Raw genomic sequence first — 12,680 nt, forward strand, 5'->3', positions numbered from 1 at the left:
CTGGGTGGCTCAGTCAGTTAAGCATCTGCCTTTGGCTCAGGTCATGGTCTCAGGGTCTAAAGCCCCACGCTGGGCTTCCTGTCCACGAGGAATCTGCTTCTCCTTTTCCCTCTGCCCCTTCCCTGCTCTCTCTCTCTCTCTAAAATAAATAAAATCTTTAGTCAAAAAAAAAGGAAATTAAAAATAATGAAAATTAAAGTAAGCTGACGTTTCAATTTGATTGACAATCCAAAAGCCAAGGGCCAAAGTCAAATACTCTCTCTTTTTTTTTGAAGTAGGCTCCACACCCAGAACGGAGCCCAGCATGGAGCCCAGTGCAGGGCCTAAACCTACAACCCTGAGATGAAGACCTGAGCTGAGATCCAGAATCAGACACTTAACTGACTTAGCCACCCAGATGCTCCATAACATCAAATATTCTTATAAAATATAAACATTTGGCCTGATTCAGAACAATCTCATTTTCACAGAATAGTTTCCAATATTCCCTTTACCAACCATTTTTACATATAATTTATAACCAAAAGGAGAGGTAATATGGGATGGTAACGTGTATGTGCATGAACCTTACATATATGCACGTACGCATGTATATACGTGTGAGATGGTCTAAAAAAGATTCCATTTCACTGATGAAAGGACTTAAAACAAGAACCAGCCACAACAAAACAAGAATATAGCAGGACACAAGGATTTCCAAACTCTTATTTCTGTTCCATTTCATTAAAGTCTGACTTTTCCAATTATTAATATCATGCATAAAGTATTACCTTTCAAAGTGAAAAGTGAAACTGAGGTTTTACCATCAAGCAACCCAAATAGAAATATTTTAACTGTTAAATAGCACCTATCAGAAGATTCAATGCATTCAATACACAGCACAGTCTATATAGATGAAGAAATTCAAGGGCTTTCTCAAGGTCACCAAAGTCATGGCCAAATACTGGGTTCAAAGACAAAGAACTGGTAACTAGTTACTAAACTAATGACTAAATCTGTGACTGTTACATGAAGAGAAGTCACCAAAACAATTGTTTTACTTTTCTCTTTTTCTTAATATTAGCTCCTAACATCTTAGACTAGTTCTCAGAAAATCTATCAAAATAAAAACATTTTTTTAAAGTTTTGAGTTATCTCAAATTCAACTCTAAATTAAAATTCCAATATTCTGAGTGCCATAAGGTAACAAAGTATAGCCAAGAAAATTCTAATTTTTTCATGATTCATTAGAATCAGGTTATGACAGAATTAGATACTTGATTATATTTTCCATGCACAAATTTTATCTTCCTAGTTTTTTGTGCTAAATTTCAAATACCTAAGTGCCAATACAAAAATCTCTAAGAGGTGTTTTCAAAACTACTGTAAGGACGTTTTGTTCTTGTTGTCTAGACCTACTGGCATTTTGTTACTAAATTATCATTTGATTTGTTCATCATTCTCTATGTCCTATCAATTTACATTACATTTTTCTACTTACCTGTTCAGTTTACACACGAGATAAAAACTTTCGAAAATTTGCCAACAACCTGTGTTTACACTATTTTTGGAGCCAAGAGGGAGCGCAGACAGGAGTTAGGGTGGCCTCACACCATACCATGCTTTTCAGTTTTTAGACAATAATTTCATCCCCAAGGATAAATTATAATGGCTAAATCTGAAAAGCTGTATCACTAACAGACACTAATTGAAAATGACTCATGTGCCCACTCAAAACTGACCACCATGTCCCAGCAAACAGAAGCAAGACATTTGTCTCATCTTTTAGTCTGCTATGATTGGGAATGCCAAGCTCAATTCTTCAGTAGTGTCTTTCCTATTTGATAAAAAAGAGCAAGTTAGTGGGCAAGAATGTGAGTGGCAGTGGTAAAGGCAGAGAGGGTTAAGGAAAAAAAAAAAACAAGATACAAAGCCTATGCACATAGTGCGGGAAAAATCTACGACCTGTGTCTAAATTACTGATTCAAAATGTTCTTTCCCAACAGAATGAAATTCATAAATATGCCCACTCTAGACTCATCAGTAACTAAAATTATTCAAATCCAAAGGGAATTCACAGTGCTTCTTTGAAAACCCTCCTAATGATAATAGAAGCAAAGTCTTTTTCCAACATTCACACATTTAATAAGTATCAAGTAACCACTAAGTGCATGGCATTGTGCTAGGAATTGTAAAGGAACTTGTTTAACTATTTCATACAAATATTCTTACCTTCAGTTGAAACCCAGTTTCATTCACGGTCTCCTTCCAGTTACCTTCCTAAAAATTAAAGTTAATTTTAGAAATCATTGCAAAATAAAACAACCTATAAAGAATACTCCAAATTAAATAAAGTATCTCTTATTCTGTTCTTCTTTCAGGGAAGATGGGAGAAAGGTTCAAAAAAAGAATCCATTTCAAAATTAAGCATATAATCCAGAGTCCAAAAGATTACCAAAAGACAGACCCAAGATTTTATAAATCTGAGCTTCAAAAAACTAAAGACTAACTTTGATATCATTTAAGTGATGCCAGAAAGTACTGTCTTTAGTATCTTTAAGTATAAAAATGTCAGCTGAATTGGGGAGGGTATGTGCTATGGTTAGTGCTGTGAAGTGCGTAAACCTGGCAATTCACAGAGCTGTACCCCTGGGGCTAATAATACATTATATGTTTACAAAAAAATAAAAAAAATTTAAAAAGTCAGCTGAGTGATGTAACCTAATAATTTTGAAAATCAAAATGAACTGAAAAACATGATTAAATAGGGGTGCCTGGGTGGCTTAGTGGGTTAAAGCCTCTGCCTTCGGCTCAGGTCATGAACTCAGGGTCCTGGGATCAAGCCCTGCATCGGGCTCTCTACCCAGCAGGAAGCCTGCTTCCTCCTCTCTCTCTGCCTACTTGTGACCTCTGTCTGTCAAATAAATAAAGTCTTAAAAAAAAAAAAGACTTCAAAAAAAATTTTTTTAAAATTTTAAAAAACATGATTAAATGTACATTAAATGTAAAAGCTGCTGCAAAGAGATACCTAAGCCCAAGCATTCTATAGTTTAAAAAGAAAAAAAAAATGAACTTTTTTTAAAGACTAATAAGTAAAAGAAAAATACCTGTGTTAAAAACAAATAGAAGATTTTGTCTCTACAAAGGATGGGATGCGAGGCAACTCTCAAGAGAAAGTTTTCCAAGCCAATCCGTCGTCTTTCCACAAAATCTGGGTCCATGTTGTCAGCGGAGAGTTTATGCCAAACGAATTCTGCCTAGGTAAACAAAACAGTCATGAAGAACAGTCTCAGCACTCTATACTTCTGAACTACACTGCTGTTTCATTTCTTACCCTTTTTTCTGGTAGAGGTGGCACAACAATATGGGGATAGTAAACTAAAAGGTAGTTTCTCAATAATTCAAATTCACTATACCGCCTCCACAGTGAGTCTGTTAGGACACTTTGACCATCAGTATGTTCAACTGACCTGAAAAGGAACAGAATAAGACCTCTATTACTTTTTTTTAAAATAAAAATTCAAGAACACAACCTCCACCCAGACTTGTGACTCCATTTACTAAATGCTTATGAACCAGGCACTCAGTGAAGAACTTTTCATGTATCTTTTTTAATCCTCCTAACCAGCCTGTGAAGCACAGATTATTAACCCCATGCTATAGATGAGAAAGTAGCTACTGCTCCTACAATTACAAAGATCTCTAGATAAAGCACTCAAATCTATCTGATTCCAAAGCCCTTACTCCTAACCACTTTCCCTTCTGCTACAGAAAACCTATCTGAACTCCAGAGAAATAATTATTTTAAGCACATACTAAAAGCCTCAATGTACAATATATAATTCAGTTAATGTATAGTAATTGATTTTACAATAGGGTAAAATCTGGCTTAACTGCTGTTTCATTAAATAAAAAGTATTTTTAACTACATTTCTGCCACAATGAGACAACAACATTCACGCTAAAGACCAAGACACCGCAAAGACCTCGATTCAAAGTTATAACGGAATCAGATGCATCCATGTAATATATATACATATATATATATGAAATATCTTCAAAGGCAAAATGTTAACTCTGAAAGAGTACGGGAAAAAAAAGATGTAAAAATTCATTTCTAGTCTTATCTTTAACATAGAGAGCTGCAAGCAATGCCATATAAAAGTTCAACTTATAGTTGGGGAGAAGTTTGGGTAAAATCACACCAAGGATATTTGAAGTTAGTTTGGGGGCGCCTGGGTGGCTCAGTGGGTTAAAACCTCTGCCTTCAGCTCAGGTCATGATCCCAGAGTCCTGGGATCGAGCCCTACATAGGGCTCTCTGCTCAGCGGGGAGCTTGCTTCCCCCTCTCTCTCTGCCTGCCTCTCTGCCTACTTGTGATCTCTGTCTGTCAAATAAGTAAATAAAATCTTTAAAAAAAAAAAAAGATTTCTACTAGCATAATCATTCTTAGAGAGCATTAGTTTTCTAAACATTATCGGGACCTTCCTACTTTCTAACTGGTTGCTTAACAGTAACTTTCAGGCCCTCCAAGAAATGCACATATCACCACAATGTGCATGTGTATACTAGGGCATAAAGGCACAGAAGCTAAATCCGTCTTGGAATAAGGTAGTTTTAAGAAAGTATATATATCAGGTCATGCTCAGCACAATAGATGTTCAGTGTTTTTATAATTTATATATTAGGTCTGCCACTAAATTTAATCATTGCATGTAAGTAAAAAAGAAACAAAACAGGAAATTCAAATGTACAAATGGCACCCATGGCAAAAACATAAATTATCAAATCATATTTCATCTTAAAGAGTTAACCCACTGGGATGCCTGGGTGGCTCAGGTGGTTAAGCAGCTGCCTTTGCCTAAGGTCATGATCCCAGGATCTGAGATGGAGTTCCACATCAGGCTCCTTGCTCAGTGATGAGCCTGCTTCTCTCTCTGCCTCTGCTTGCCACTCTGCCTGCTTGTGCTCTCTCTGACAAATAAATAAAATCTTAAAATAACATAAAAAATTTTAAAAATTAAAAAAAGAGTTAAGCCAAACATTAGCTATGAGTAATACTATTCCAATTCAGATTCTCAGACTTTAGCTCAAAAAATATCTGGGTTAATATCAAGTTTCAAATTATTCAAAATCATTACCAACAGAACCTACTTCTTGCAATCAAAAGATTAATGTAGATTATTAATATAGCCTATAAGAAGTACACCTACAAGGCTGTTAGTAGACCTGCTTAAGGGGCAGGTCTGCTTAAGCCCAGGTGGCTCAGTCAGTCAGGCATCTGCCTTTGGCTCAGGTCATGATCCCAGGGTCCTGGGATCAAACCCCGCATCGGGCTCCTGCTCAGCAAGAGGCCTGTTTCTCCCTCTCCTTCTGCCCTCTGCTCCCCCTGCTCGTACACTCTCTCTCCCTTTCTCTCTCTCTGTCAAGTAAATAAATAAAAATCTTTAAAAAAAAGAAGGAAAGAAGACCTGATTAAGTTTTTTTGTTTGTTTTTTTTAAAGGCCATTTAAGGCAAAGTCTAGCCTTTGGAGACTGACTAAACACATAGGAGAGACTTCGGGGAGATCTAAAACTAACACATTTATCCACTCATTTAACAACTATTTAATAGCATATAATCAGTGTTACATGCAACATTTAATGCTCAGAAAGGACTATATCATTAGCCCCATTTTATGAATCAGAAGACTTCATACTGCTCCTAAACCATCAATTCTGAAAGAGGCATATTCTTATCTACTTTAAAAGAGTTCTTATTCTATGAACGAAAAACCAAAAATCTCTAGAGAAATTAAAAACCAGTGACCCGGGGCGCCTGGGTGGCTCGGTCATTAAGTATCTGCCTTTAGCTCGGGTAGTGGTTCTAGGGTCCTATGATCGAGCCCTGTGTGGGAATTCCCTGCTCACAGGGGAGTCTGCTTCTCCCTCACCCTTAGCCCCTCCCCCTGCTCATGTTCTCTCTCTCAAATAAATAAATAAAATCTTTAAAAAAAAAAATGAAATACAATTGTGAAAGTTAACCCAATAATCATTTTGTGTACCACACACTTACTGATGATCCACTTAAATATTCATTCAGAGTATAGCTACATTACTCAAGTATGGTCACTCCTAACTCCCAGTTATAAATTATGATGCTCTATTCAGTTCAAAGTCAAAAGTAAACAACAATTAATTATTCTATTCAAATCAAGATTCTCTTCCAGCAGTAAAAGTAATCAACAGCAAATTTCATTGTTTATTTGGGTGATAAAGTACATACTAAACATAAAAATATCCTTTTAAGTTTTACATTTAAGAACTTGCAGCATGTATAATTAATAATACTCTACTGCATATGTGGAAGTTGCTAAGAGTAAATCCTAGAAGTTCCCATTATGAGAAAAAAAATTTTGTAACTGTATGGTGACAGATGTTAGTTTATTAGACTTGTGATCACTTTACAATCTATACAAATACTACAAGGTAGTGTTGTGTATCTGAAACTATTATGATGTTATATGTCAAGTATACCTCATAGTAAAAAAAAAAGATCAGGAAAAAATAATTTACTTAGAAATCTAAAGTTAACAATTTCTAAAGTATGATTTTTTTTTAAGTAGCCAATTTAACTTAAAAAAAAAAGAAACAGCAACAAAACCCTCTAATGGGACCATATATTTTTTTAATTACTTTAAAAATCTCTGTGAGGGGTGTCTGGCTGGCTCAGTCAGCAGAGCATGTGTCTCTTTTTTTTTTTTTTTAAAGATTTTATTTATTTATTTGACAGAGAAAGATCACAAGCAGACAGAGAGGCAGGCAGAGAGAGAGAGAGGAGGAAGCAGGCTCCCTGCCAAGCAGAGAGCCCGATGCGGGACTTGATCCCAGGACCCTGAGATCATGACCTGAGCCGAAGGCAGCGGCTTAACCCACTGAGCCACCCAGGCGCCCAGAGCATGTGTCTCTTGATCTCAGGGTTGTAGCAAAGCCCCAGGGTTGTGAGCAAAGCTAGGTGAAGAGCCTACTTAATAAATAAATTTATTAATTTTGAAAAAATCTCTGTGATACACATATGTAGATACATATGTGACAAAATGACCTAATTTTGGTGGGGGGGGATGGATTAAACAAGTGATTGTGGAGGGCACTTATTGTGATGAGCACTAGGCATTGTATGGAACTGCTGAATCACTACATTGTACACCTGAAACTAATGTAATACTGTATGTTAACTGAATTAAAATAAAAACTTTAAAAAACAAAACAAATACAAAAAAACACAAAATGACCTAATTTTAAAAAGACCAACCTTAACTCTTTCTGTTCCTAAAGTTCCTATCGTACATAAATTTTCTCTCATTTTGGGAAGATTCTTTTTTTCCTTTTTGGTATGCTTAAAAAGAAAGTTTTCAGAATTGTAAACAATGTTTTCCAAGATTTTAACTTTTATTTAGGGTAGAAATACAGACGTGGAGAAAGCCTTGAAAAGTTACAGGGTGTAGCCTTAAGACAAGCTCAGTGACTCTTGGTAAACCTATGAAAATGCAGGGTTTAAAAATTTTTTCCCTTAAAAAAAAAAAAAAAAAAAAAGACAAGAAAAAAAAAATTTTTTTTCCCTTAAAAATATATTCACATTAAAACATGGTTATAACTATCAACTCGCTCTGATAGTTCTATTACTTTATTTTACTGGCTATAGAAAATCTCATGTCTTTATTTTAACGCAAAGCATTTCTGCTCAGTCTCACAGAAAAGAACTAGTTGGTATAAAACCTTTATATAAACTGCTTGTAACTGGCAAAATAGAGTCCTGCCTTGCCTTTCTCTAGGCAAAACCGTCTAACTCCTTTAACTTCTTCCTTATGAGGTAAAAGACAATGTTTTTGGTGAATTTTAATTTTTTTTAAGATTTTATTTATTTGATGGAGGGAGCCTGATGCAGGGTTCAATCTCAGAACCCTGGGATCATGACCTTAGCTGAAGGCAGACATTTAACAACTGAGCTACCCAGGCACCCTGCGTTTTTTTGTTTGTTTGTTTTTTGTTCTTTTTTTAATATTTTATTTATTTATTTATTTGAGGGAGAGAGAGAGAGAAAGAGAGAGAGCATGAGAGGGGGAAGGTCAGAAGGGGAAGCAGGCTCCCCGCTAAACAGAGAGCCTGATGCAGGGCTCAATCCCAAGACCTTAAGATCATGACCTGAGCCAAAGGCAAAGGCTTAACGCACTGAGCCACCCAGGCACCCACCCCCAGTTTTAGTTCACAATTTACTCTTTTCAATTTTATCTGAGCCTAAAGTTCTAGTCTCAATCAATTGTTTCCTAAGAGACAGGATTTAGACTGTCATTCTCTCCTCCTATACTTCTCTGCTAACCATCTTACCTACCTAAGTCCACTTCATACACACCTGGGAACCAGATCTCCTTTCCCAAAATCGCACACGGACTATTATATCTAATGTCAAAATCTCCTCCAAAGCATGTATCAAGTAACATTTCAGATCCCAGAAGTATTCCGCTAACCTTATATATATATAGCTACCAAGAGTACTATAGAAAGACACAACTGTTTATCTGTTAAAAAGTAAAGAAACAGGGTGCCTTGGTGGCTCAGTCAGTTGGGCATCTGACTCTTGATTTCAGTTCAGGTCATTATCTCAGGGTTGAGACTCGGCCCCATGTCAGGGTCCACACTGAGTGTGGAACCTGCTTGGCATTCTCTCTCTCCTTATTCCTCTGCCCCTCCCCACTCAGCATGCACACACTATCTTGCTCTCTTTGAAAACAAACAAACGAAAAAAACCAAAACCGAAAAAGAAAATGACTTATAAACAATTCCATTAAGCAACATAATTTGCATCAACAGCTACCAGACAAAGCTTTTTTCTATCTAATTCTCATCACCCACCTTGTTTCAATGAGGTAAGCAGTATATGTTTCTTGCATGTTCATGGCATTTCTTCCAGTTCGCTTTTCTGCTTCTGAAACACTAATTTCTATCTTCTTCAACCAAAAATTATTTTCAGTCATCTGGACAAAAACAGAGAGAAGAACCACCACAAAACTTTTAAGACAGTATTCAAAAAGAAAAAAACAGCTATTATAATAGAATCCATTGTTGATACATATTTCAAGCAAATTTCTTCTATTTCTTGAGTTGCTAGGGGTTACTAAATGAGAGCAGCAAATGATATATGTCTCATTAGCAGCATTTTGTAGCACACCAAACTTTTCCAAGAGCTATTTTAACATGTATCACACATTTAATTATTAAAACACAAACATTCTGTCTCAGTGACCAAGAATAAATCAATATAAAATGCCTAAGAAAAAAAAATCTTAAAACATTTTATATAAAGATGAATAATTCTCAATATTAAAATCTAATTTTTTGTTTTAATAAAGTTAAACCTCAGTCCCTCAAAAAAAAATACTATACATATGCCAAAAGGCAAGATTTTTAGCAGATAGGTTAAATTTTTTAAAAAAGTTATCTTACATTCAACTTTTTATTTATTTTTTTATTATATCCAATGCGAAATTTGCCTAAACGCTTTGGCAGTGGTTAATAGGCTCCACTTCTCAGACAGCAGCAAGGTTTAAAAGCAGACCCCCCCCCTGTTCTTGCTAAAACATCCCCAGGTCTGTGACAAAGAACAAAAAAGAACAACAACAACAGCAGCAACAAAAAACCACCACCAGTAATTCAAAGGCTGTATGTGCAGAAAGTGTGCCACTGAGGAAGTAACTCCAAGTCTAAAAAAGAAAGACAAAGTGAGACCATGTGATAACTGCTGTGCTTTGGGATTTCCCCCCTTGCTCTCTCTCAGAGTTCAGAGGTGGTTTTAATTATAAACACTGCACATTATAACTGAGGGCAGTTTGTGAAGAAGGATGTCAAAAACTGACATAAATGGAACCATTTTATTCTATTTTATTTTTAAAGATTTTATTTATTTGACACAGAGAGAGAACACAAGCAGGAAGAACAGCGGGCAGAGCAAGAAGCAGACTCCCCACTGAGTAAGGAGCCCGATACGGGGCTTGATCCCAGGACCCTAGGATCATGACCTGAGCTGAAGGAAGACACTTAACCAACTGAGCCACCTAGGCATCCCTGAATGGAGCCATTTTAGGGAGCCAAGAAACCACTACAGAGTAACTGCCTTATCTGCGTTTCTGCTCATACCAGACCAAAATCTTTGGACTAGGCAAAACAGCACGTGTTTGGGGAACCTGGGTGGCTCAGTGGGTTAAAGCCTCTGCCTTCGGCTCAGGTCATGATCCCAGGGTCCTGGGATCGAGCCCCACATCGGGCTCTCTGCTCCACAGGGAGCCTGCTTCCTCCTCTCTCTCTGCCTGCCTCTCTGCCTAGTTGTGATTTCTCTCTGTCAAATAAATTAAAAAAAAACAAAAACAAAAACAAAAAAAAAACAGCACGTGTTTTAAGCAACTGCTTGAGAATTCAGGAGGAGAACAAATACCCTGTCCACAAGTCCATAGGTTATGGACTTTCTGAAGACAGAATCTGTAGTAAAACAATGTATAACTAAGGGTTTAGCCTTTTTTCTCTTAACTCCTGTACCTGTCCCCCCCTTTTTTCCTTATAAAAACCCCTTACCTTCACCCTAGAAGCAGGATACTATTTGGGTTTCCACCTGAATCTGTAATCCCCAAATTGCAATTCTTTAATCCCAAATAAACACCTGTTTGATTCTTACTGTGGCTCTTTATTTTCAGGTTAACAAGAGACAGAAGTAGAAAGATGGATGCCCCAAAAGAAAAAAGAAAAACTATAGTAAAACCCATGGTGATGATTTATACAGAAAATTAAACCTTGGTGCTATGAGGACAGAAAAGGCTATGTGGTATGGCAAAAAAGTAAATGATAACTAAAGTTAGGAAGTACCCCCAAAATGCTGAAGAAAAATTGAGAAGATAAAAATGCTAAAAGATGGTAAAAAGGACAGAGAATTAAGAGTTGACCCAATGGAATAGAATTATTAGTCAATAAAAAACAGAAATCACTCAGTTGTCAAGTAAAACATTTTTATAAAGTATAAGTTGTATGTTAGCTACTGAGAGAAAAAAATAAGGAAATACTTCAACCAAAAGAAAGTTCAAGAAATTACATAAGCACAAATCACCCAACATTAAGATTATGAAGCCCTCAGTAGTTGAGACACACATATTTATATAATAATAATTTTGGCCCATAGCCAAACACTTTGATTGATTTACCACCATCTACCCCAGTGAAAAACTCCCCCAATACTGGAAACACATGACTAATAGAGCAAATCAGATCCCCAGCCAAAAAGATAATGCATCTGAGTCATGAATTTACCCTCATACCATCCAAAGAAGGAAAAAAAAAAAAAAAGAATAAAACCCGCTATCATAAAAACTAAAGAATGAAAACAGGAACACAACAATAACACCAGAAGGACTTGGAAGATGATATAAAATTGTTTATCCTCTCAGTAAAACACAGAGAGTACCAAGAATAACCCAACTGGAAGCACATCTGTTAAAAGGATACACTGAGCAAATTTAGAGATGGACTGACTTGACTAGAAGATGAGCCCAGGGACATGTTTGAAAGAGAGACAGACTAGATGACATGTATTCAAAGCCAACTTCTCATCAGAGTAAAGAATATCATTAAAGAAAGAGCAATGCTATACTCAGATCCAAAGGAGTAACATCCCAAATGTAGATGCTTGATGTATCAATCACGACTTTTTACCTGAATTAAGAACTACCTAGGATTAAATAAATGTAGAAGATGAACATATTTAAAAGGCTAATGAAATTATTTCCAACTCAGAGATGAATATAGTCTATTATCTAAAATGAATATAATCTAAAGTTTTTAAAATGTTGCAAACCACTAAGAAACAGTAAAAGCAGATAAAAGTGACAAAAGCAACTATTAATTCAATAAATGTATCTTGAGTATCTACCATGCCAGTCATTAGGGATGGAAAGACAGATGTAACACGGTGCCTGACACTTCAGGAGTTCACTGCTTGCATGAAGAATTCTCAGCCCGCATAGAGATGCTCTTTAAGACTAAAAATAAAATGAAAGCTAACCTTAATATAACTTTTAGGATTACAGATGAAGAGAGTTAGTGGTTATGGGATTTGACTTATTTAGTTAATCTTATTTATTAAATCACACACTGAAGAAAATACATTACACTTACTGTTATATTGAGAATTATAGGGAAAAAAAAAAACAGGCCAATTGAGATGAACGTGGAGCTAACTGGAAAAGAAACAATGCAAAGAAAAAAAAATAAGATATATTTGGACAGTAAAACACACTGCAAGAAATCAAATCAGTAAGAACATAACATAGTTACGAAGCTTCTGTAGAATGCTGAGAAAAAAAAGACCAAAAAGGGTAAAAATGAGTATGGTTTTAAAAAACCCAAAGAACCAACATTTAAACAATGTTAGTCCTTAAAGAAGAAATTAGAAGAAAAAGAACAGAAACAATAATCATCTGTATAATTTATTTATTTTTAAAGATTTTATTTATTTGTCAGAGAGAGAGCACATGCGCACAAGCAGCGGAAACAGCAGGCAGACCAGGTGCTGGGAGAAGCATGCTCCCCACTGAGCAAGACTCAATCCTACGACCCTGGGATCATGACCTGAGCAAAAAGCACACATTTAACCAACTGAGCCACCCAGGGGTCCCTATCTGTAT

General features: G+C 36.1%; 1 protein-coding gene across 1 annotated transcript in view; it reads right to left on the reverse strand.

Moving 5' to 3' along the window:
• Window positions 1–12,680, reverse strand: part of SNX4 (sorting nexin 4) — a 67,187-nt gene that overhangs the window by 42,875 nt on the left and 11,632 nt on the right. The window contains exons 2-5 of the mRNA XM_046003600.1: window positions 8,869–8,990; window positions 3,314–3,449; window positions 3,087–3,236; window positions 2,212–2,259 (exon numbers count right to left, since the gene is read on the reverse strand). Of these exons, the coding sequence (XP_045859556.1) occupies window positions 2,212–2,259; window positions 3,087–3,236; window positions 3,314–3,449; window positions 8,869–8,990 (456 nt within the window). The remainder of the gene's footprint in view (window positions 1–2,211; window positions 2,260–3,086; window positions 3,237–3,313; window positions 3,450–8,868; window positions 8,991–12,680) is intronic.

This window comes from Meles meles, chromosome 4, assembly GCF_922984935.1.
Source record: "Meles meles chromosome 4, mMelMel3.1 paternal haplotype, whole genome shotgun sequence".
Taxonomy (NCBI): domain Eukaryota; kingdom Metazoa; phylum Chordata; class Mammalia; order Carnivora; family Mustelidae; genus Meles; species Meles meles.